Consider the following 27,100-nt stretch of genomic DNA (forward strand, 5'->3'; position numbering starts at 1 on the left):
CATTCGTAAATAAGCACCCAGTGTTTACACTGTAACATTTACACATACTGCATCACTCATAGTCCAGCCATAAATGTTAATCTATAGTTAATGGTAGTACACAGTCACGGAATGCTGCTGAGAGCAGCACAATGGATATTTTAATATGTTCCATGCAGTCGTTTGCCAGAAACATGGCTCACTGAAATAACTCTGAGGAGGGCTGACAGCAATTACTGTACTTTAACTAAGGTTAAAGCCTGACAAATTGAGGCTAATTATATTTGAATGGTGACAGGAAAAAGAAGAAGCTATTGTTACCTAGATTTAACACAATAATACAGGATTCTGATTGTGAGTCACTGAAATGTCTATAATGAGGAGATCCGCAGTGTACAATGAGATAGTAAACCTTAGTACAGGTCGGGTCTCCCTTATCCGTGTATTCCAAAAACCGAAATATTCAGAAAACCGTGCTTTTTCAGAATTTTTTTTTCATACTTACCTCGTCCCTCGATGTCCACGGCGGCCTCCGGGATCCTCTTCAGCGGCATCTCCGGTCCCAGGGGTGCATTGCGCGAGTGCGCGGTCACATTGGTGATGTCATTGGTGCGACTGCGCACTCGTGCACTGCAACCCTGGGACCAGAGATGCCACTGAAGAGGATTCTGAAGTCTGCTGTGGACATTGGGGGACACCGTGGACGTCAGGGGACCATCGAGGCACCACCAGGGGACCAGGTAAGTATGGCAAAAAAATATATATATTCCAAAAACCGTAAAAATCTCTTATCCAAAATGCTCGGGACCATGAGCATTTTGGATAAGGGATACTCAACCTGTAGCCACCCATTAAATGCTTTGGGTACCCAAGTCGCTAAATCATCTTCTTAGAGAGAACCAGGCGGGTTTATAGTAGTATGATGCCGCAATTAAGGTCTCTCATCCACAAATACAAAGGTTTGGAAACATACAGTAGATCTCTAATTTACATTTAAAGCTTAAGCCGGGTACACGATAGCCGATGTGTATATCTAGCGATATTGGCAGTGAAGGGGACCCGGCATACACACTTGCAGCTGCCGGTGGATAGGGAGCATTGGCAGAGGGAGCGACGGGGGGAGTAGAGGCAGGACCTCCCTCATCTGAACTGTTCAGAGAAGGGAGGGGAGCGTTATCGATGTTGAGATAGTGAGGTAGTAAAAGATATTACGCGTCTAGTGTGTATGGGGCTTAAGCCATTGGAGCCTTTCCAACAGTGTATGAATTTGCAGTCTGCTTCTTTGAGACGCCAATAAAACATTACTTTCCCCAAGAGCTCACTACCTGTCACTCAATGTGTGAACAAATCCTCAATGTGGGCCTGATTCAACATGGATTCCAAAAGCAAAATCTTTCTCGAATGGAAAAAAACATTGTGCACTGCTGTACGGTAAATGTAACATGTGAAGAGAGTTAGATTTGGGCAAGTTATTTTGTTTCTGTGCAGGGTAAATACTGGTTGATTTATTCTTAAACACCTACAGATGTATCTGTCCAATCTATCTGATGGGAACAAAAATCTTATTATGTATGGGAACAAATGAGAATCACACATTAACTCCCGCACTGGAAAATAGTTAAATCCATTTGATTTAACAATTTTACATGAACAATCTTTCGCCCATTTTCCAGCATTTGGAGTGAATGGTTGATTGTCATTTACTCCCATACTCCAATACATTACCAAATCTTTCCACCAAGCAGATTGGACAGATAAATCTGCAAGTGTATATCCAGCTTTACACTGCAATTTGGATTTCAGTTTGAACACACCCCTCCCAACTCTAACTCTCTCTGCACATAATACATCTGCCCCAGCTGCAGCGCACATGGTTTTTCCCATGAAAGACTTTGCTTTTGTAATCTATGCTGAATCAGGCCCTGTGTGTGCGCTGTCATTAATAAATCCGAGAGTGTGTACAGTGCGACTGTGACGTATGCGGATTACATTAAAAAAAAAATTAGCTCGGTTGCAGAAACATCGGCACTGAGTCCCCCTCTGAATCAGGCCCACATTTATAACCTGATGCTAACACGAATATTGTGCATGTGTAGCTTGAGTCCTGGGCTCGTCTGAGTTGTGCGTATGGGGTAGGTAAGGCGGTTTCTGATGCAAGCACTAATACTAATAATGGCAATTGTGGCTGAGGACAGACATTTTGTGGGTGACTAAGAATTAACCCCCACAACGGGACACTGCAGGCACCGGACAGGACGCAGGACCCATCCCCCAAAAACCAATAAAAATCTGAATAGTTGGAAGGTATGAGATTATAGACCCATGTAATGTTATCTCAGCAGTTCTTGGATAACAATTCAAGAATACATAGGAAAATAACATTTAACATTTAGTCCTGTTAATATAGCCCAAAAATGTGGTCAATCCACATAAAGGGGATAAGTTACTAAGATACTGTAGGAGTCCTATTGAAGATGGGATGGTACCCATTGCAACCAAACAGAATCTTTTTATTTTTTTAGCACCTTCTGGAAGATAATACATATAATATGATATTCGGATAAAAATTGTGGGTACTTTCCTAGCACGGCGCCAACGATTTTAATTGTATCCATCGGGTCCATAGGGGGAGAAGGAGGGCTGGCAGCGAATCCTAAACAGGATTCACTGCACATGGAGAATATTTTCATTGAATACTACCCGTAGAGCCTAGGATTCTTGAGTTGCTTAGCGATGGTCAAGTGTTACAGCGGGCAGTAGCACATGCAGGGGGGGTTTCTGAGTACCCAGAAACCCCCCCAGGAGTCTAGTGGCCCAGGGCTGAAAGCTGGTGGTCCCCTCTTTCCTTGGGTACAAGAATTTTAAAAATCGGCCCTTGGGAACCAGAGATATCTGACTTCAAAGCAATGGTCCCCATCCAAGCCTGTTTATTGCTTTCCCAGTCAGATATTTCAGGTTCTCTCTGACTTAGAGGTTTTCTGAGGGTATATTCCAAAAGCTGGGACTCTCCCCCTTTGATGGACACTAGCAGCTTGTCTCTACTGTTCCCAAAACCAGAGATATCAGCCTTCCAGCAGCTGGTTACTGCTCCAGCTCCACACACCTGGTATGTAGTTTTATATACTCGTTGGCAGATTGCTCTGCCTCCTGAACTCTGATCCCCTAGTCCCCAAAATCATTTGGTAGGTGGGATTCTCTAGTTTTTAATTCCATTAATATCTAAGAAATCTATTTCTGGGAACTGGAGATATCTGCAGTCAAGCAAGTTGTCCTCCCACCAGAAAATTATGAATAATAAGCCCACTCCACTATACACCCCTCCTCTGCATATTAAACATCCTCTACTACCCTGGAAGTTATGTATCAGGGCCCCTTCATTCAGCCCAATGCCCCCTTCTCCCACCCCATCTCCCACCATCTGTGCAGTAAAGGGGTAATTAGTGGAAATTACTGATCCAGGCCCTACATGCTGAGTGGTTGATATAATACCCCCTACCACCTGCAGGATATCAAAGCTCCCCCACACATTTACCGCTGGAGGATCGGTAGGTGCCCCAATACATTGCTATGCCCAGGGGTCTACACTGCTGTTGACACCCCTGTATGTGTATATATATGTGTTTGTGTGTGTATATATATAGATATTTTTTTTATTATTATTATTATTTATATACATTTTGGTCTATCTATAATACTTTAACTGACCCGGCATATACTGGGTCACCTAAGTGTCCATCTCCGTGCTTTGCTCTGCCCCTCTGGAAACCCCCTTCTGAAAATCCTGCGTTTGCCCCTGGCGGGGGCGGAGCAACGACTCCTGGAAGCACTGTCCGCAGAGGCTGGCATCCACATGGGACAAGCGCACATTGCTGCTACTTAAAGGTAAGAGCTCACAGCTCCGTTTTTTCATTTGTGCAGTACTTATGCTCTTTATCTACACGTCTGGAAGAAAATAATGATATGCCTTGTAACATTAGATGATATGATGTTTAATTTGTGAGCAAAATATTACACCAAATCCATTTGAGTGCCACCTGTCTCTCCTGGACCACACATGTGTGTGTCTGTATGACATTATATAATATTATAACAAAGTTATGCAAAGGATACCCGCTACCTACACGCAACTTTTCTGTGGGGTTAATAGTCTCAGACATGTAACCATCGCATTTACTAGGAACCAATAATATCATTAAGTAAACACGTATTTCCTCTGGTCAATTTACTTAAATGATAACTAGTTTTCAGTTGCTTGTTGAGAAGGAAACAGGTGAACTTGAAGTAATCAAGAAGATAATGTATCTGGTTATATTCATGGAAATAAGTATGGCATTGATGATTCAGCACATTTGGATGTGATTTGTGACAAGTGATATGTAGTTCCTACACATAATGGTTTGAGACTGTGCAGAGAAATCAATAAGGGCTGATAACAGACACCTGACCCAGGCTCATGGCACTCAGTAACTGAAGTAATGTAAGGACTGTGCAGCTTGTACAGACAGCTTATTTTCCCACTACCTCTAGAATACGGACCACACCTTCAGCTGCTCAACAGGAGACAGGAAGTATAACTGAAGACATGGAATCCGGCAACTAGTGCAGCCTGTACCAGCTGCCGGATCCCATTATTTAAATCATCTTAGCACATTAAATGAAATACAAGAAAAGATTACATTTTAAGACAATTAATATGCTCTTAATTAAAATAGAGTAACCCCCCATGTGAGGGCTGGATGCAGGGCCACATCAACAAAGGGACAGATGGGCCCATCATCGTGACAGTATGAGGATCACCAGCTGGCCACATGACTGTCCTTAAATCAGAAGTATTAAAATTGCGTTACTGTTTTCCATCGCGATCCCGGGTCCGACTCGTATTTGTGATGTGAAAGGGAAATTAGTGATCTCCCCACATTCCTCTATTTGTCAGTGAACCCCCCCCCACACACATACACACACCCACACACAATCATCTATGTGGGATGGTGACCCCCACTCTCCCACATGCCCCTCTGTGTGTCAGTGCCCCCCCCCTAATTTCCTTTATGTGTGTCTGTGAGCCCCACTATATCCCCCTCTGTGTCAGTGAACACCCCCACATTCCTCTGTGTGTGTGCTAGTGACCCCCCACACACACACATTCCTCTATGTGTGTCGATGACATGGTCCCCATACAATAATACAATAACAATAGTACTTATTGCTCCTTATTTCCCAATTCATTAAATAATGATAATGCTTAATTTTCGAAGTTGTATTGCAGGAATTTCGGCAGCAGTAGGAACGCGGGGGCAGGTGAGTTTGATCAGCTGCCCCTGCACCATAACAATGTTGAACTGCTCCGATGTTTTAGTATCCACTACTGCTAATCACAGTGAGTAACACTATCAAGTGCTTGATGACTAGAGACCAATTCACTAAACCAGGCATATTCTAGGGCATTCAATTGGTGCTCTGTCCGACCGCAAATAGCCACCAGGGCCAACATTTCTTCTTGCAGCCCCCCTTGCTGGTGAGAGGGAGTGTGTGAAAGTGACCCCTGTGGGCAACCAAATTGCACTTTTCGCATTGTGTCCAGCACTTTGGTTGAGTTCTGCCATTTTATGTGGCTAACCTCAGTACTTCTAAAAGTGATCGCTGTGTTAACAAAACCCAACTGAAACCCCCCCTTCCCCCCCCCCCCCAACAATTTACCGTCACTTTAGACAGGAGACTGAGCATGTCTGGGTGCACACAGGGCAGCCGAGAGGTATGCCGGGCCCCGGTAAAATTTGGGGTGTGTGGCCTAATTACTGGAGGCGTGGCCACCCTCGCGATTAGGCCAAGCCCCCAAAACATTTAGGGGGGTGAAAACACACTTTAAAGTCGACGGACGGTGGGGGGGTGTTATTGTTGCCCCCCTCAGCAGCAGCAGCACACACGTACAGCATGTGCTGTGCTGATAGCAGGCTCAGCATGAGCTCTCACGCTGTCAGTGAGACACTAATGCTGAGCCTGCTGTCAACACAGCACATGCTGTACGTGTGTGCTGCTGCTCGAGAGAGAGAGATGGAGGGGGGGGGGGGTCGGACAAGGGCCCCTGCCGGGCCCCTCCAGCAAGCCTGGGCCCGGGTAATTAGTACCTGCTCCCCTCCCCTCTCGGCTGCCCTGGGTGCACATGAACAACTGAATTACCCCCACAGCTTTAAACCATTAAAGTATTGCAGCAGTTTTACTATATACCTATTAAAATGTTTTCTCCATTCTGAACAATAGTTATATAATGTATTGCCAAACCAATTACAAGGGGACCGTAGACAAACAAGATGTTACCCTTTAGAGAGTGTTGCTGACGTAATGGATAATGTGAATAAGAAGCCCCTAAGGACACGCACAGTGTACTGATCGGGACTTGGCAGCTGTATATAAACTGAAAACGGGATGGATATCTGATGAAACTGATGGATTGCTGGGCTGGATTGTTTCCTCTTCTTCTGGTTTCTCACAACACCGTTTACAGTTAACTTCCCCTCTCCGTGCAATAGCCAGCTCTTGTTTTCTCAGGCTTCAGAGAAACGACGTAGAGTTCTGTGATGTTATTAATATGTATTTGCATCATGAATACATAAATGACATGCAGTGGAAAACAAGAAGAGTCCCTGCTGGGACCTAGTGATGTCAAACAAGAAACCACTAAACTGTGTTTCCATCAACTTGTTAGGCTATAACCCTAATAGTGACAATGTTACTGACACAATATGTACAGGGAAATATTATTGGTGCATCATGAAACAAAAATGTTTGTGTGATGATATGGGAAAAGTTTTCGGCCACTTTCTAAACAGTATTGTTATTATATTTGTTATCTCATTGGTTGTCCTTACCCACCTACTCTTCCCATCCTTCTCCCACTCCTTCTCCCCCATTCCACCATTACTTTCTCTCTTGGTACTTTCTTTCACCTATCTCTGTCTCTCCTCCCATTCTACCTCTTTTTGTGTAACATTTCTCAGTCGGTGGGAAAAGGGGTTTCAAAATGCAATCCACAATCTCCCACTCTGCGGAATATTGGGGCAAGTGCGGGAGTTTTGGGGAGTGATAGAAGAACCTAGTAATGACACTGGACATGAATGTAAACTTTGGACTTTTTATACACTGGATAATGTATTAATATCTAACACTATAGATCAGTGGTCAGGGAACAGGGGTAAATTACCCCAAATGGGGTAAAAATGAAATTCCTGGGGGTAATGGACGTTCCCGCTGCCGAGACACAGCTGGGCATGCATATGAATCTATATACATGCCCAGCTGTGTATTCATTCATTACCCCCAGTAATTTAATTTAATTGCATATAGAATCTATATGAATGTCCTGAGGCAGTGCAGTGCGTCAGGCCCTTATGTAAAACACGCTTCCCTGGGTGATGCCCCGGGCCCCTCCTCCAAGTCCGCCCGCTTCTTCAGTAGATTCGACTAGTGGCTGTACCATCTCAGCAGCGCGCAATCTGCACTGCCGGTTCTGCACCGAGTTTCTTTGCCTGTCATAGGCTCCTGTGAAGGTATACCCAACTCTAGTCTAGAGAAAAAATTTGCACAGACTGTCACTATATCATCTTTAAAAACTAATAGTTGCCTGGAGGTCACATTATCAATGGCTATACCACACACAGCCTGGCAGCCATTAATGATGATTACCATGTATGGCTGTGTGTGGAACAAATTTTGTACCACACACAGCCATACATGGTAATCAGCCCGTACTGTACTTTCTAAGCTTACATTCTCCCACCTCATGGTAAGGCTCCCATCTTTTTTTTCCTGGTAGCTACTTTCTGGTCCAGTGCACTGATTACGGACTCCAATCCACATACAGCAAACTTAGTAGAAGAAAGTGTTACCATTGGGAATGTGCAGCAGCTCTGCTCTCTCCTTAAAGTGCATGATGTGGTGGCAGCTCTAGTAATCGTATACTATACCATTGCTAAGGTGGTTATAATTTGAGCCACTTGGCAAATAAACCCTGTCTGTTTGCCTATGTTTCATTTTTATTTCCCCTTTCTTTTCTATGCCCTTTTTCGCAAGCATTGCGCAGCACTGAATCATGTATCTTGCCAGATAAAGTCTGGACATAAATGGCTACTTTCGCCCCTTTACTAAAGCTTTTAAAAATGAAAATGTGTTGGTGCCCCTAAGCAACCAATCAAATTTTAGCTGTTATTTATCTACTGCATTCTAGAAAATGTGTCTGAGTGTTTAGTAAATCTACCTTCTAGAGCAGCGGTTCTCAAACTGTGGGTCCTGACCCCAAAGTGGGTCCTGACTTTCTCAGCATGGGGTCGCGACTCCATGTTGCTGACCATCAGGCTGATGACGTCTCTAATCTCAGTCAGTGATCCAAGGAGTCTGACAAATCTGTTGAATTGTGTTACTTCAGACTCCCATCATTTTCTGCCTCCACAATGCTGCCATGTATGTACTGTCTGCTGACTACCAGAGGCGTAGCGAGGGCGGTGCCGGTGGAGCACAAGCTCCAGGCGCAGGAAGCTATCTTGGCGCCGGAGACGTGCCGGCACCGCCATCTCGCCTGCTGAAGTACTGCTAATTCCGTCTCCCCTGCCGTGTTCGGCGAGATGTGCACAGTGCTGCTATTTAAAAGTCACATCTCCCGCTGGACCGCGCTAGCCAATAGGCGCTTGCGGTCCAGCAGCCAATCAACTGGTGGCTGCTGGACCGCGAGCGCCTATTGGCTAGCGCGGTCCAGCGGGAGATGTGACTTTTAAATAGCAGCACTGTGCACATCTCGCCGAACACAGCGGGGAGCCGGGAGTGGGTAGGCGGATTGTACCGCTGCATTGCCGGCTGTGGGTGGGGTGGGGGTGCCACCGCACACTGTACCCTGACAACTGGGGGGACTCCACACTACTCCTCTCACCCTCACTCCACACTATCACTCCCTCCCTGCTCTGCACGATCGCACCCACCCTCCCTGCTCTGCACGATCGCACAATCACACCCACCCACCCTGCTCTGCACTCTCACAACCACCCACCCACCCTGCTCTGCACTATCACAACCACCCACCCACCCTGCTCTGCACTATCACAACCACCCACGCACCCTGTTCTGCACTATCACTCCTACCGACCCTTCCTGCTCTGCACTATCTCTCTCCCTCCCCTCCCCTATGAATTACTCACACCTACCCTCCCTGCGAGCAATTTCAGTCCCCCTTGGCAACGAGCAATTTCAGTCCCCCTTGGCATTGAGCATGAAGCCCCTGGCATCGAGCATGTAGGTAAGTGGCATTTATGTGTTTAATGTGTAATGGGCATTACGGTTTGTTAAATAGTATGCGATGGGCATTGCGGTGTTTTAGTATGTGACGGGCATTACGGTGTGTTCTATAGTATGCAATGGGCATTGCGGCGTTTTAGTATGCGATGGGCATTACGGTGTGTTAGTAAGTGACGGGCATTAGGTGTGTTCTATAGTATGCCATGGGCATCATGTGTGGCCTTATGTGTAACTGGTATTACAAAGGTGGCTAAAATGTGAAATGGGCATTACAGTGTGTGGTATAATGTTGGGCCATACCCACTTTTCACTGCGCAGGAGCCTCACCTACTACAAATTGGGGGGGGGGGGGGGCGCGAAACATGCCCTTGCTCCGGGTGCCGTGGCACCTAGCTACACCACTGCTGACTACACATGTGATGTGCCTATAATTATTGTTATTGTCTGATGGGATCCCAGAGCAAAATAGTTTGAGTACCCCTGTTCTAGAGAGTACCACTTCTGTACAACTGGGCAAAGCATATTATCCCTATCCAACAATTTTTTCCAAAAAGTGCAGAATCCACTAAAGATACAGTATATTTCCCATAATTGTGAGTATTACAGACAGATAGAAAACATGCTGTTCATATATATTGTTCCGTCATAGTCTACAGTAGAGGCCTGATTCTGGTTCACTTTCAAAAGCAAATTCTCTACTGGACAAAACCATGTTCACTGTAGGCGGGGAAGATGTAATGTGCAGAGAGTTAGGTTTGGGTTTGATTTTACAGTAAATACTGGCTGCTTTAATGTGACTGCAATATAGATATCAGTTTGAAGTACAAATCCCACCCAAATCTAGCTCTCTGCACATGTTTCAATTACCCCACCTGCAGTGCATATGGTTTTGTCCATTAGAGAGCAAATTTGCTTTTGCAAGTGAACCAGAATCACATACCTCCCATCTGTCCTGTGATGGTTATTGGGGGGCGTTCCCGCGGCCCGCCCAGGGGCAGCAGTGTCCCATGGCGGGGGTGTCAGTTGGGAGACCCTGTTGCCACCCGCTTGTCAGCGGGGAATAGATGCTGTGCACATGCGCACAGTGTCTATTCCCCGCAGGCAGAGGGGCAGAAGCGTCAAAATGGGGACGTGGCCTTGCACGAGTGACACGATTTCAAGGCCACCCCCCAAAATTTCGGTCTGGACTGCTAATGAAAGTTGGGGGGGGGGGGGGGAAGGCATGGAATCAGACCCTAGGTGTGTAGTTTACTTTGTGCTGTCTCTGATGGGCAATACAGTGACTCCAGCCTGTGGCAAAGACACATTACAAAGCTATTGGTTAGGAAATGTGCAACATTCTACAACTGTTCTCATACTCTGTAACATGGATGTAATAAACATAAGCCTCGGTCCCATGGCTTTTACAAGTATTTCAGCAGCAGCAGAGATATTGTATCCACTTATAACAGGCTGCAGTGTCTTCTCTTTGAGATGAGAGCTGAAATATCATCCTGGGAATTCCAGAGATAGATGTGCTCTGTCATGCAGGGGAGTAGTGTGAAAGAGAATGGTCTGTTTGCTGGGAGTTACCGTGAGAAGTTGGCATGAAGGACAAAAGGCTGGGCATCAATGACAATATACAGGCAGCACCTTTACTAAACCTGTAACGTAATGTGTCTTCCTAATAAGAGCTGTGGGAATGTAGCGTGTATCTACAATAAGGCTTCTAAAAATGAAAAGATGTGATGTTGTCCATAGCAACCAATCAGATTGTGTCTACCATTAGCTAATCTGATTGGTTGCTATGGGCAGCTTTTACTAAACAATGGATGTTTTTTACAATGCAGTAATTAACAGTGTGCCATATGGGAAGCACAGATGCCGATGTTGTGTGTCATCAACACAGCAAATACTGTACTCCATAGCAGAGGCAGAATTTCTACAAGGCAGCCTAGGCACCTGTCTAGGGCCCAGCAGGTCTCATGGGGCTTCATAAAGATATCCTGGCTATCCAATAAGTTCCCAGAGGAGCATTGCGTGACTAACGTCTGACATCAGTAGATTCGACTAGTGGCTGTACCATCTCAGCAGCGTGCAGTCTGTACTGTCGGTTCGGCACCGAGTTTCTTTGCCTGTGAAGTTATCACTTCACTATATAATCGTATCAAGTCACATTGGGGCAGATTTATTAAGCTTGAAGAAGAGATAAACTGGAGATAAAGCGGAGAAAAGGTAAAAGGAGATAAAGCAGCAGCCAATCAGCTGTGTTTGAAAAAGACAGTTGGGAGTAGATTGGCTGGTGCTTTATCTCCTTTTACCTTTTCTCCGCTTTATCTCCAGTTTATCTCTTCTCCAAGCTTAATAAATCTGCCCCTATATCATCGTATCACCTCACATTATCAATGGCTATACCACACACAGCCTGGCAATCATTGATGATGATGATAATTACCAAGTATGGCTGTGTTTTGTACCACATACATGGTAATCAGCCTGTACTGTACTTCCTAAGCTTACATTCTCCCACCTCATGGTAAGGCTCCTGTCTTTTTTTCCTGGTAGCTACTTTCTGGTCCAGTGCACTGATTACGGACTACAATCCACACACAGCAAAGCTCTAATCGTATACTATACCATTGCTAAGGTGGTTATAATTTGAGCCACTTGGCAAGAGGAAAAGGAAATAGTCCCAAGGCGCAGTCCAGATCCCTGCTGCAACACAACTATGAAGGCGAGGATCACCACACACTCCTCAAGGGTCAGAGGAAATGAAAACAAGGTACAGATGGCGCCGGGCTTGTCTTTGCTAGGGATGGCGGAGGACTCGCCACCCGCCATCCCCCGCCCCGCGCCATCTGTATGTCGGAAGGGGACGCGCGTGCACGAGGTGCACGCGCGTCCCGTTCCGACGGTGCTTTTCCCCGGGTCCCCGCCGGCTTCCCCGGGTCCCCGCCGGTCCACACCGCCCCCCCGCAGCCCCCCGCAGCCCTGCCCGTCTCCCTGAAGCTGGAGACGGGCAGGACTGCACCCGCCGCGCCGCCTCGCCGCCCGGCTATTGAGACGCTCGTGCGTGGGAAACGCACGAGCGTCTCATTCAGCCAGAGCGCCAGATTGCTGGCGGATCGCCAGGGACACGGTCCTGGCGCTCCGCCAGCAATAATAAGGCCGGCGCTATCTGTAATAGATGTGTTGGCGATGTAATCTTTTTGAAACTACCATCAATCTCCCCGGTGTATCAATTTCCGGAATTCCACATGGAGGTATATAAATAAATAATACAAAAAATTGTATCAGTAAATGACTGAATATTCTTTAGCTGTACAGGGAAAGGTAACCCAATTACAGATAGCGTACCCTCACTCACACAGTGGTGGTAGTGCTCAAACGTGTAAAGGTATATTTAAGGCAATCAGAGACACCGATCTGGTGTGGATAGATGGATAGCCCCACACCTGAAGTATTTGGGTGATTCAGATGTCATACCTTACTCACATAAAACAATGGATAATTGCTCTCAAAGGTATCTTTTGCGTGCTCAATCCCCAAATCGATGTTTTTTGATCCTCATTAGTATGCAATGATCGATGTGCATAAAATGAGAGAGATCAATTCTCAGTTTCCAACAAGTTTTATTCATACATAAAGTACACAAGGTGAACAGTGAACTGGATTAAAAATTTGGTACCTGAAAAGCGGTCTATGGCCAATAACCGCAGACCAGGGTACCCAATAGGAACATTGTGATATGTCGTTGGAAAGCTTATGACTTTCTGAATACAACCAGGGCCACTGAAAGCGCTGCCAGGCCCCAGTAAAAGGGGCGTGGGCAATGGGTGGGGTGTGGTATATGTGAGGGGGTTTGGCCACACCCCTGTAAAATATAAAATTGCACATTGCTGCTGCTGCAGCTGCTTCTCACCCCCCACTCAGCACACACTGCTCAGTGCCATGTGCTGAGTGGGAAAAGAGGCTGTGCTGCTGCGGCCCGTCTCTGCAGTGGGGGAGGGGGGCATCAGACCCAGGTAAAAATACTCCCCCCCTCTAAAATGGCACTTAATACAACACAATAAACACAGTCCCTTAAGTGGACCCTTAACCCCTTGAGGGGTGGGTTTTCCAGGGGCAGGACAAAATTCTTTTGAATGGTGATTCTTATTCGTATTCTGTTGATGGCATATACATTCGTATTTGTAAATACAAATACGAATGTGCCATGAATAAGAATACGAATTTATGCATTTTCGGAATAGTAAATCCCAAAAATATGAATTCGTAAAAAAGAGGTGTATTTTTGTATACAAATACACCTATTGTTTAAGAATTTAGCTTAGTAAATGTCCCCCATTGACTGTTGATCCAAACTCCGGATCCCCACCTAAATACAGGTAAAAGCATGCCTTACTCCTTATTCAGTAGCATGTTACTACTGCTGTGAAATCACTGACAGATGAAGGTCTCAGACAATAATCCAGATTCTAGACACTTCAACGCAACCACAAAATGAGAGATACCACACAAACCACAGAATAACATCTCTGTAGGATATAGATCTTGCCTTTTGTAACATGAAACCTCATAAAACCCTTGTTGTACTGTCAGTGGCGTAACTTTAAATTTTGCTCCCCCCTGCCAAAAAGTTTGTGGCGCCCCTCCCACCCGGGCTCCTCTCTAGTGTGTCTCCCCAGCATGTAACATGATGACGTCACACGCATAACGGAGAAGGTGAAGCAGGATAGAGGAAGAGAGACCAGATGCTTTCCTTAGCTCCGATGCATCCCAGGCAGCCCTACCATGCCCATCCGAACGTCCGCCCATCCTGTACACAGTAGCCAATAGCCGGCTCTGTGTACATTCAATTCAATCAGTGGGGGGGATTTGTCATCTCTGCCATGGCTGCACCCATGCCTCGGCTATCTCACCTCCAGTGCTCAGCCAGTGGGCAGCGGCAGGCAGTAGCATGTCGGTGCGTCGAGCGGGTGCCAGCGCCCACACAGACCCCACTGCCATTTCCTCCCCCAAGCAGCAGCTGGGGCTGCCTTACAGTAGTTACGCCAATGTGTACTGTACTTGGAGCCGATACATAGGCAACAAAAGTAGCTCTGAGGAGCGTATCTACTACGTTATTTATTGATTTCCACAAACATACAACTACAGGCAATGTGAAGTCATATGCTACAGAGGTGGTGCAACTGGGCTGCAATGGAGAGTTTTAGGCACGCTTTAAGAGAGTGGGAGGCCTGTGTGCCGCCTCCTCCATTCGGGCCCCCTTTTCTCTGCCAGACGCAGCCCCCCGCCATGCAGTGCAGTGCAGTCTGAGCACTACAGTGCAGCTATTAGCGACTGTAGAGTTCATTTAAAGATTCTAGAACTGAAGTTCAAATGTCAGACTTGGGTTTTCAGCTGTAAAAATGCAAGAACCTGTCTGCTGTTACAATAGGTTTTCCAGACCGTAGTTCTAAAGCTGCATTTTTTCCCCTAGAGACCTATTTACACATATTTTAAAAATCCAGATTATTATTTTTTTCTTAAACGGTTACAATACACGCTTTTATTCTCTCCTGTGAACTCCCTGCTAATGAAGTGACCCCATTTGCAAGAATTTTAAGGCAGATGAAGAGTTAACTGCAATTTAACTTTGGCCCTTTGGAATATTAACATCTAGTGACCCACCCCTGCTTCGCATGGCTAATTATTTTCTAGTAACGGTGATGTTTGTAAATAGATAAGAAATTAGTGACTTATAACATTTCTTTATAGACCACATTTGTCATTTCTCCTTCGGACGTGAGTACAAAAACATATATTTTTTTTATTGTAACACACAAAATGGTCACATGAAGCCAAATATTCCCCGCTTAGGTCATCTCCAGCTACATTAAGGGTCTGATTCTACTTCATTCACTCCCCTGAGTGTTCGCACAGGGGAGCGACTGTTTTTGGACTGCGCGTTTGCATACACATGTATGCGCATGTGCAGGCTTCGTTTGCGAGTGGGCATGGCTAATTGATTATTTGCCGGCCCGTTCACACGGAGCAGTGAGGGCTGGGGGCGGGGGACAGCTGCAAATTTTGCAGCTTTGTTGGTCAATCAGAATGACCTCCTAAGTGTTTGAATTTGTGGTTTATTTATGGTCATGGCACCATAACTTTCCCCAGGCATCCTCTGCACAGAGGCAACAGCCTGGTGGCTGCAACAATGACAGCGATTATGTTACTGCCGAGTCCGAGATGCCTATGACAGAGAGGCTCCCTGGCTCCCCCGGCTCCAAAACCTTTTAAGACTAAAATTTTCACTAAGGAATTGTGGCCACGCCTCAATTACACCAGGCCCCTATAATTTTACAAGGGCATGACCAGCCTCTCAGCAGCCCAGCTGTGATTTCTCCAGTCTCGCCATTTGCATAGTGCATGCTGAATGGTTGATTAAAATAAAAGCCAGGCCGCCTACCAAAAAAGAAAACCTTTAAAAGGCACCAGTGCAGGGGGGCAGAGTGCGAATGGAATCGCAGCCCCACACACAGGGAGACAGAAAGGACAGGCTACCACTGCTCAGCAAACAGCACTGAGCAGCGTGTGCTGGCATGGAGAGAGAGAGAGAGACTGCTGCAGCGGTAGTTAATTCTTTCCCTGCAACAGGGGAGTGGGGGAGCGGGACTTGGCCACCTCCAACAGGCCCAGGCCCGGGTAAAAAGTACCCACTCCCCCTATCTTGCTCCACTGGTCATCCCTCATCTAGGGCGGGATGTATTAACATACATCGCCGCCCTTCGCATGGCAGCCACCGCGATGCTGCCGCATATGTACTAACATATGCGACCAGCATCGGGTTGCGGTAACGGAGACCCACGCGATACCTGTGATGTGGTCTGCGGGGGTCTCCGTCACCTCCCGGCGGCTGGCAGCGTCCCCCTGAAGCCGGATGTCCTGCCGGCTGTGACACCAGGGGGAGGAGGAGATCAAAGGAGGACGGGAGGGGGTGAGCACGCGGACGGCGGGCAGCGAAAGAAGCCCATAGGCTTCTATAGGGTATCGCCACCCAGAGGGTGGCGATACCCTGCCTTGCGAAAACGGGGCGGATGGGTATTGATACATAGGAAAATGCGGTAAAACGGGGGTTTTACCGCATTTTCTCTTTAGTACATCTCGCCCCTACTCTTGGACAAACAAGCTTCAACAGTTAACTTTGATTAAGCTACAGCTAGCATAAAGTAGCATAAACAGTAGTAATTATGTTGCTTACCTGAGTTCCTAAACAGGCCACCATCATGTGACTGAGAAGCTTAGCTGCAAACATGGAAGCCCTTGTGCAGAATAACTGGGAAAGTATGGCCAAAATAAACCCTGTGGGTGAGAAGAATATCATTATACAATGATATTTACATTTCAAGTTGAGACTGTTGCTTTATTGTACAATGCAGAGAATGTAATTCCATATTGACCATAAACCTTGTCTCTGTCGAGTAGAAATGTCCAGAATGCCAACCATATATCAGATTCTCAGGGGTAAATTTACTAAGATGGGAGTTCTAGTGAAGATGGGATTTTACCTATAGCAACCAATCAGATTCTATCTTATAGCTTCTAGAAGGTGCTAAATAAATGAAAAGTAGAATCTGATTGGGCCATCTGATTTCCCATCTTAGTAAATTTACCACTCACTCTTCCACTATGAAAATATATTCTTTTGCTGGAGGAGACAGATAAATATCAGCACTATGACAACTTTATCAAGAATACAGATTGACTGGTCTAGTATTTACTCTTCAATTAAGAGCAGCCCTGAGGTATTGGTTATTCACCATTATCCTGCCTTTTCTAGCAAAACTATGCACCATGAAAGTGAGTTATTCCAGTATATTAAATATTCCAGGAAATATATTCAAGTTTGGAGAGAGATAAAGTGAAGAGAGAAAATGCCAACCAATTAACTCCTGTTATTTTGTAAACACAGCCTGTAACTAGTCAGCTAGAAGATGCGATGATCTGGGTCTAGAACTCATATTTACTGCTAAGATGCTTGTTCAGGCTGCTCTGCGGTCTGCCTTCAGAGCTCATTTGTGCTGTTTACATGCAGCGTACAGATCGGCGTCTGGCAGGCACACCCAGCATGCACCCAGCTAACTCCATGCCACCTCAGTACTGCACACCACTTTGCCAATATTGGCCATCAGTCACAGTGCTCCACAGCCCTTCGTTCCTCCACCATCATCACAGGCCTCAGGTCTGTCAGTGCCATGCAGTCACATGATTCTCCATAGCCAATCCTGCACTTCCTGCTTTGTCATCTGATTACTGCAGCCAATCACTGGGCACTGACCCTTATGAAGGGGGTCAGAACCCACTCCCAAATAGCCAGTGCAATAATGTTTTTAGTCTAGCTGCATCCTGTGATCTAGCTCCTGCTTAGAGACCCCCTTATACTTGTCCAACTTATTGTCCAACAAGTTGGACCTGATTGACTCGAGATTTATCCTATGTGCAGGAGGATCAATCTCTTGCAATCTCTTGGTTACACCCAATGGCACGGAATTGTGCATTGGGTCCTACACATCAGGCACATCAGATTATGTCAGACAGGCACATCAGATCTTGTCAGATAAATTGGCACAATCTATCTGAATTGGGTCAAAGTGTTAAGGCCCCCATACATTATGTCGACTTGTCCGAAGGACAAATCGGACCTAATGATACTGACAACTCCCTGGGGGGGGGGGGGGGGGTCACACACGATTTGGCACTTGATGTGCCAAGTTTTGCATGTGATAAATCCCCTACGCTCCTCGGTCTCTGTCTGATCCCCTTGCGGCGTTCACCGCCCGGATCAGTGCGCCCACTGCCTTCCCTGCCCAGCTCTCTGCTTGCGGCATTTACCACCCAGGACAGTGCTCCCACTGCCTCTCTAGCCCGGCTCCCTGCTTGCAGCCCCCCCCGCCCCGCTTGGCACAAGGGGGTCTTTGTGTGTCATATTGTTTTAAAGACGTAACAATGTTGGGAATATTGCGTAAGGGACATTATGGTGGGTGGCTAAATGTGTAAGGGGCATTATGGTGGGTGGCATAATGTGTAAGGGGCATTATAGGGGGTGGCATAATGTGTAAAGGGCATAAGGAGTGTGGCATAATGTGTAAAGGCATTAAGGTGGGTGGCATAATGTTTAAGGGGCATTACAGTGGTTGGGATAATGTGTAAGAAACATTACAGTGTGGGTTATATTGTGTAAGGGGCATTACAGTGTGGCATAATGTGTAAGAGGCATTATGATGTGGGGCATATCGTGAAAAGGCCATTACTATAAGAAGGAAACAAATAATGTAAGATGCATTCATCATCACTTTATTGACAGTTTCTTATATAGCACAGCATAGTCCGTTGCGCTTAGTGGGTTGTTTGACCAGGGGGTTCCCAAACCGGCATCTTGCCTAGGGCCCCAATTGGTCTAAATATGGCTCTGGCGCAAGGTTAAGGCTAATAGCGTTATTAGGCTTTGCCCATTCACATGGAAATAAATAAGACTAGCACATATTTGCATAAGGGGTGGGACCGGATGAAGCAATTGTCAAAGAAATTAGTCATCAGGCCCCGCCCTCTCCTCAGATTTCTGTATTATTCTCCGCATTCTGAGCATTTCTCTTGGAAGGTGGATGGTTTGCGGGAGGTCTGACCAATCGTCCAGTGATGCCTGAGACATACGCGATAATTTGTGTGTCTCCTGCAGGAACTGGATGAAAAGACATGCTCAAAAAGGTAATACCCGCAGTGCACTTTTCTAACGCAGGACTACCCATCTGTTATGGGCCCAGCTATGCACTGTTCTGCCCCTGTATGTGCTATACAAATTAGTAAAGAAAAAAACACATTCTTCCATGGCATGTCTCTTGCTTTATTATTCGTTTTCAATGCTGGTAGACACACAGTAGATATAATGTAGATCTAAAATGATAGACCTGTGTGAACACGTACATTAACATAACATGCCAGCCAGCTCCTATAAGTGTTGACTTATAACCACTAACCAGAGATGCAAATAAATCCAGCACAAAAGAAGGCTTCATTGTAGGAGAAGAGGTCGTCAGTTTGAGCGTACACAGCATAGGAGGACATGTGAGAGCAGGCACATTCCACATACTCTGTTGTGTCTGACATAAGTCTGCAGAACTGACTGTTGGACAGCCACCTACAAAACAAAGCACACAGAATTATTACCGTCTCAATATAAGTGCTCCCAGTATAAGCGCTGAGGAAAACATTCACCCAAGTCAAAAGAGGTTTAACAGCTGCAAACACTTCACAAGCTTGGCATTCCACTCATAAATGTTTGGACTGTTTTGAAAAATTTCCTTGAAATTACCTGCCAGGGCAAAGCTGGCAGAATTATTCGTTAAGCCCTTTGCACTCCCCCAACCTGGCACATTTCTTCCTCTGCACAAATTGTGACTGATTGATGACACTGACACGAGAGAATGAAGACCCTGGTGACAGGCAACATACTCACAGTGCAGGTCACTGAGTTTGCATAGCTGCAGGATACAAGCTATTTATGTTCACTTTAGCTGGTATGAATACCTATGGCTCAGCATACTGAATAGAAATGTAAAACACATAAAGGGTACGGCAGTATAGAGTAGCTGCCATTAACTGACTCTAGGTTGCCATTGTAAGAAGGTACAGCAATAATGTCTCTCTACACTAGTCCGACTTGTCCTAAGGACAAGTTGGACCCAATTTCCCTTGAGCTTCCCCGGCAGCTGCCGATTTGACACCTGATGTGCCATTTTTACATGCTGTAAATCGAATGTGATTTTTCGCATGTATTTACTCCAAGGGAGCGGCAGGTGGGGGCAGGAGAATTAAAAAAAAAAACATTCAAAAGAATGGGCGGCTGCTAATTGACTGAGAGAGCTCTCTCATCCAATCAATGGCTGCCTATTCTTTTGTAGGTTTTTTTTTAAAATTCTCGTGTCCGCTGGGGATACAGAGCGGGAAGAGTGCCTCTTCTGCCCGGGGCTTCCCTGCTCTACAGATAGATATGGCACACACCTAAGGGTAAATTTACTAATACGGCCGTATACAACTCGAAAATCCGAATGGAGAATACAACAAATTTACTAAGCTGTCGTATTCTCCACATTCATATTTTCCGATGTCATAGCCATTCCCCTAGCAGCCATGCGAGGGGATGAGTACTGAAGGCACAACCCTTCGCATGTGTCCACAGCAGGAGAAATCATTTGATGGTCGCCGAACATCGAATAATTACTCCTGGGCTCACAAATAAAATTCAGCCGGCCCACCCCGGGCACACTATGTCCCGTCCGCGTACCCGTGGGATCGCCCAGTGTTTTCATGGGGACACCCATGAAATACTGGGCATTCCCACGAGTGCCACCCGCCCCCTGTAAACGGCTCAGCGACTATGCAAGTCGCCAAATCCGTTTGCAAAGGGGACTTACGCATGCGCATAAAAGACTATGGAGTCTCCTAACCATCGTAACGTGCTGAATTCACCCAGTTCCGAAGGAATCAGAATAACTCCCTTAACCCCTTCGTTGGTAATCCTGAGAATTTTTCGGGCTATGCCTTAGTGCCCAGGCTGGCAAGCCCGGAAAATTTTCGGCATTGACGCTGGTTAGAGGCGGGCAGCGCCGCTGAGCTGATAGCTGAACTCCGGCGCATCCCCTTCCCCGGCTGTGTGACAGTCTACGTCCGTGCGGTGACGTCACACCGGATGCCGTGGGCAGGGCCGGGTTGCAGGGGGGGAGGGATGACAAAGTGTTCAGCAACGCTGCCCGGACCCTAGACAGCATGGAGTCCCCGCCACCATTCCATTCCTTGTTTTAGAAATTCAGGGGGGCAAAAATACGGGGTTCCACAGGATTTTTAAAACCAGCACCAGGCTCATGGGCTGGTCCTAGTTCCCAAAATACGGGGCACAAAATGAATAGGGGTCCCCATATTTTGACAACCAGCACCGGGCCCAAACAGCCAGCAGGGTAATGCCACAGCCGGGGGAGACTTTTTATAAAAGTTTCCCCGGCCAAAGCATTAACCTACTGAGTGTTCAGCCCGGGAAGGGACCCTAGAGGAGTGGGGACCCCCCAATAAATCCAGGATAATCCCTGCTGGGGCTGAAGCTCAGGGCTGTCCATGGTGCCCCTGTTGTAGTTCTACAACAAAACCAATAGTGAAATAAAACACACACACACACATAAGAAAAAGAAAACATCCACGTGAACTCCAACTCTAAACAGGGAAATGTCTCGAGTGAGGCACCTGGGCCAAAGCATGGCATGCAAAGTGAGCCATGCCAGGGTAGGCGCTACTCTATTTGGGTGTCGACATGCTCAGGTGTCAACATTGACATTAAAACCAGAAAAACTCAAGTCGACATTTTTATTTTGTTAACCCTTTGTTAATGTCAACCTTATGTATGTCCACCTTTTGGTGGTGTATATGATCTTATGATCCACACCCTTATAAACGACTACGTGTAATATTGGCCTTGTACTGTGTGTACTGTGTGTCAGTGACAGTGGAAAATACGCCGAGTTGTGTTTATGTAAAATGTTCTCATAATCTCAGTTTCCTTCTTTGGCCTTTTGGAAGTTAAAGGGTGCAAATATATGGGATACTATGTCCAGAACGCAGTCCAGTAATTAATAATACCTAATGATACAAGAAGAGTATTTGTTATATTTGCCCCTGAAGGCGCTCAGCATTGTACCTTTCTGATGCCTGATTCCACAGAAGACAGAGCGACATGCGCGGTACAATCCGACCACCGGCTGCATTGATCCTATAAACAACCTCATTGCTGTCAGCTAATGGATACGAGCTGTTTCCCTTCAAACTGACGGATAAAACCTGTAGTCAAACAAATAAGAAACAACATAGGAACCTGTACCAGGAATATATGCTATGTATTAGATGTAGATAGCTGATCCATGGGGGAGCCAGGTGTTTCATGGGAGTGACCACAAAAATGACTGGCGCGCCCATAGAATCATTGGGCGGGCCACAGGGAATGCAGGCATTCAGCTACCTGCTCGGGGCGGGCGGATGATGTCACATGATGTCAATGCCGGCCCCTAATTCAGAGAAAACTGTGCAGCAGAAAAGTTAGTCCTGGGCTATTTTTCTGCTGCGGACAGAGGAGAAGTCATTCCAAGAAGAAGAAGAAGAAGAAGAACCATCTAATGATTTCTCCTCTGTGTGGGTCTGAGTCAGTCCCTATATGTGTGGTAGGGAACTTTCAGAATAATTGAAGTGAGTAGTCAGTGTCTAGCTTGTAAAAATTACCCTGGCATCCCAGTTATGTCACTGGTATATTAGCCAGGCACCCAATACTTGCAGTGTGACATTACCCTGGCATCCCAGTGATGTCACTGGTATATTAGCCAGGCACCCAATATTTGCAGTGTGACATTACCCTGGCATCCCAGTGATGTCACTGGTATATTAGCCAGGCACCCAATATTTGCAGTGTGACATTACCCTGGCATCCCAGTGATGTCACTGGTATATTAGCCAGGCACCCAATGCTTGCAGTGTGACATTACCCTGGCACCTCAGTGATGTCACTGGTATATTAGCCAGGCCCCCAGTGCTTGCAGTGTGACATTACCCTGGCATCCCAGTGATGTCACTGGTATATTAGCCAGGCACCCAATTCTTGCAGTGTAACATTACCCTGACCCCTCAGTGATGTCACTGGTATATTAGCCAGACACCCAATGCTTGCAGTGTGACATTACCCTGGCCCCTTAGTGATGTCACTGGTATATTAGCCAGACACCCAATGCTTGCAGTGTGACATTACCCTGGCCCCTCAGTGATGTCACTGGTATATTAGCCAGACACCCAATGCTTGCAGTGTGACATTACCCTGGCACCATAGTGATGTCACTAGTATATTAGCCAGGCACCCAGTGCTAGGAGTGTGACATTACCCTGGCACATCCGTAATGTCACTGTTATATTACCCAGGCAACTAGAGCTTAGTGTGATAGATGTAAATTAAAGCCTTTCGCCAGGCAGCCCACTAGAAATCTTTGGTAAAAACTAATCATCATTATTACATGTCATGTGCCACCAAGCTAGGCACAGTCACACACATTACTATGCATGTACCCTATCCTACCCTAACCCATTGCATCTCCAGAGCCGAACTTTCATTAGGCACGTGCCGTGGCACATGTTTGGGGGCAGCACTTGGATGCTTGTTATAGTACTGTCACCCTGAAATAAATATCCGTACACATAGCAGTCGCACAAAAGTCGCAGTTTGATTGACACGAAGCCGGCATAAAGGGGCGGAAACATGGCATTTTCTGGGTGTGTTTGCGAAAACACAGGCATGCTGAGCGGTTTTTGGGTGGCTCTCTGATGTCAAAGATGACCACTTCCAGCCCGGTTCTTTAGCAGATTAGTGGAAGCCCTAGACTGGCACAGATGGAAAAAATTCTTTGATTGTTTGTTTTTTTTGCGAATGGATCTGTGAATGCATCGCTGTTTGCCATGCATTTGCAATTCTGCAAGGGGCGGTTATTCTTTCCTGGTCCTTTTCCTGGTCAGCAACTTTTTTGGACAGGGGCAACTGCTTTTTCTGTAACTTGCAATGCATGTGAAATTAGGCCCTAAAAACATTGTGGCAACCCTGCTAGGACTATTGGTGCCCATACATGGAACAATTAGCTCCGTGCATTTTGAACTAGATCGCATCGCATTTAAAAAACGCATGCGATGTGCTAAAGCTGCGTACGTTTTGAAATAGATGTGATCTAGTTCAAAAAGTACATGCAGCGCATACTTTGGCCCTTATTCAGATCTGATCGCAGATCTGATCTGTTCTCAAAATGGGCAAAACCATGTGCACTGCAGGTGGGGCAGATTAAATATGTGCAGAGAGAGTTAAATTTGGGTGGGGTGTGTTGAAACTGAAATCTAAAGTGCAGTGTACAAATAATGCAGCCAGTATTTACCCTGCACAGAAACAAAATAACTCACACAAATCTAACTCTCTCTGCACATGTTACATCTGCCCCACCTGCAGTGCAGATGGTTTTGCCCATTTTGAGAACAAATTTGGACTGCGATCAGATCCGAATAAAGGCCTTTATGTGCTGTGTGATGTGATGTGTGTGGTAGCGTACACACATCGCTCCGCGTATGGGTGGCTTATCAGCTCTTGTAGATCAGTGACTGATGTGAATGATTATATATTCTATGTTGTGATAAGATGTAGCCTTACATCTCGCTGTATAGTTAATTATCGCTATATAGTTAAGTGTAAAAATAAAAATAACACCTGTAGCCAACTGCCCTCCTGGAACAGAGACATTAATTGTACAAGTATGGCGATTCCAGGAAGAATCCAATGAACTTGGCCTGAGAGTAAAAATAAGCAGGCAAAGCATTGCAGGAGTCTGTTACAGAGAACTGATTAGAGCTGAAGGGAAAGTATGTCTCTTATGTAACAGTCTAAATTACCTTGTTATTTAATGCACTCTCTTCTCCTCCAGTAAGAAACCACTGCTGACTGCTGTATTCAATAAACTGCACAAATCGACAGCCTTCGTCTGAGGTTGTATTCATAGGAAAAACTGGCAAAAGGCTTTCAGGGAGCTGGATGGAATCTCCGTTCTTTCCATCAAATGTGTGCCCATTAATTTGTTGTGGATACCAGTGATAGGCACTTATAGAGATATGGGGACAGGAGTCGTAAAGAGTCTTCCCTCTGTTAAAGAAAATAAAACATATGGTCCTATTAGCATTATCACCATTTATTTATAATACTACTCCATAAAACTCCACTGCACTGGACAGTGTGTGAAACTAAGCAAATACAAACAGACATATCATACACATACTGTACTCTCTGGTAGAAACCTGGAGACACTGCTTGCCAGGGAGGGGGCGGCTGGGCCAGGCTGCACATAACTGTGCCCTGCCATAAACGTGGCATGAGTCGCAGGTTTTCATGACAAGGGGAAGGGGGGCTAAATGATGCAAATTTGCATAATTCAGCCCAGCCCCTTCCATACGGCACTACAATTCTCTGTATGATCTACTCACTAAGAAGCAGGTGGGATGTGGGAATTCTGGTCACTCTTCTGTGGGTGTGGGGGACTGCCCTTGGCTGTCTAATGGCACTTGTGGGAAAGTACCATGACATAGAATTTGTAGGCAAATATGGTTATACCTGAAAACAGAACAATAACATACAGGGATGACAACACCGTGTAGACACGATGCCGGGGTCATGCAAGCAGTATAATATTCCACCCTATTCACCCTACACAATGTGTGCGTATGTATGTCACAGGCTTTAATAATGTGAATGCTGGCTCCAAATTTTGATTTGGATTGCAACTAGGGTGGCCAATCCCGGGATTTGGCCTAAAAAGCACCGGGATTTGACATTCCAATCCCGGGATTCCGGGATTAGCAGCACATGCGAGTGCTCAGACGCTGCCCAGGAGATCCTGATCCCCGGCCTGCAGGCTGGACTCGGAGCGGGTATGGGCATATGGGCATATCCGCTTCAGAGTGACTGCGACAGCGCACCTTTAAAACATGTCTGCAGCACCAGCGGCTCTGCTGCTGCCACCGCCAATGCCGCCCGCCCACAGGATGCCTGCCCTGCTCCCGCTCCCTTCACCCGCGGATGTCTGCCCCTGCTCCCGCTTCCTTCACCTGCGGATGTCTGCCCTGCTCCCGCTCCCTTCACCAGCGGATGTCTGCCCCTGCTCCCGCTCCCTTCACCCGCGGATGTCTGCCCTGCTCCCGGCCACCCACCCAGCCATGTAAGTAAATTAATGTTCAGGGCGGCTGGAGGGGGGTTTTCAGGGCCTTCTTACTGCCTGTAAAATTGAGAGATGTCAATCCCGGGATCCCGGGATTGAGCATTTTTCAGTGCCGATTCCCGGGATTGAAAAAATGGCCTAGGATTGGCATCCCTAATTGCAACCAACGTAGGGGTCGAAGGGCCCTGTTTCCAAATAATGATTACTCTAAATTTTTAGCTTATATTAGGGACCAATACTTAGACAATCCATATATATATATATGAGTGATACATGGTCCTTTCACATGCCACACAATATTCTAATATTTCCACCTATTATCATCGACTCTTCTAAACTAATAACTCCGTACTCACTGCCGACCCCAAGGATTCTTATCTCTGGAACTCACTTTCTCTCCCTGTTAAAGCCCCCATACACCAGAACGAGATTAGACCTAACCTTCCAATCTCGACTGGTCCCGTGATGGATCGTGTGCACACATTTGCACAATGCGCACTCCAGCAGGTCGTGAGGTCGGCCCTTAGATGAAAAGTGCTGCACTTCTCATCCATCGTCTCTCATTACGGTCAAACAAGCAATTGTATGAGCTTTTAAGCACTTGCGATCGCTCGTTCGATCGCTCCACGACCTGCATGCGACCTGGTCATATGCAGGTCGTCCTGATGTATGGCTAGCTTAAGACTTGCCACCTTTCTACAAAATTTTAATTGGGTTCTCCACATCCACTTCTTTATCACACCCATTCTAGCCCACTGCTCCAAGCTCAATGTCTCTTCCCGTTGTGTCACCCTTGTCTGTCTGCCCCTCCCCGTTAGATTGTAATCTCTCATGAGCAGGGCCCTCTTCCCTCTTCTCCTCTTCCTTCTCTCGCTTTTACCATTATCTCCTCCTTAGTGCTTATAATAAGCAGCAAGGTGCCAGAACCCTTGCAATATTTTGTATGTACTGTTTCTGTTTTTGTACTTTGAAACATCGGAGGATGACACAGGGACAACATAACTTACATAACTACTGTATGTCAACAACAAACCATTTCTGATCGCAATGGATTTTCA

General features: G+C 46.3%; 1 protein-coding gene across 4 annotated transcripts in view; it reads right to left on the minus strand.

Annotated features, from left to right (window-relative positions):
• ADGRV1 (adhesion G protein-coupled receptor V1) overlaps nt 1-27,100 on the minus strand; it is a 461,586-nt gene that overhangs the window by 152,772 nt on the left and 281,714 nt on the right. For all 4 annotated transcript variants that reach the window (XM_083151800.1, XM_083151798.1, XM_083151797.1 and 1 more), the window contains 4 exons: nt 24,727-24,973; nt 21,962-22,101; nt 19,254-19,414; nt 16,481-16,581 (listed from right to left, as the gene is read on the minus strand). In XM_083151800.1, coding sequence (XP_083007926.1) covers nt 16,481-16,581; nt 19,254-19,414; nt 21,962-22,101; nt 24,727-24,973 — 649 coding nt within the window. The remainder of the gene's footprint in view (nt 1-16,480; nt 16,582-19,253; nt 19,415-21,961; nt 22,102-24,726; nt 24,974-27,100) is intronic.

The sequence above is a fragment of the Crinia signifera genome, chromosome 1, assembly GCF_055691185.1.
Source record: "Crinia signifera chromosome 1, ASM5569118v1, whole genome shotgun sequence".
NCBI lineage: Eukaryota > Metazoa > Chordata > Amphibia > Anura > Myobatrachidae > Crinia > Crinia signifera.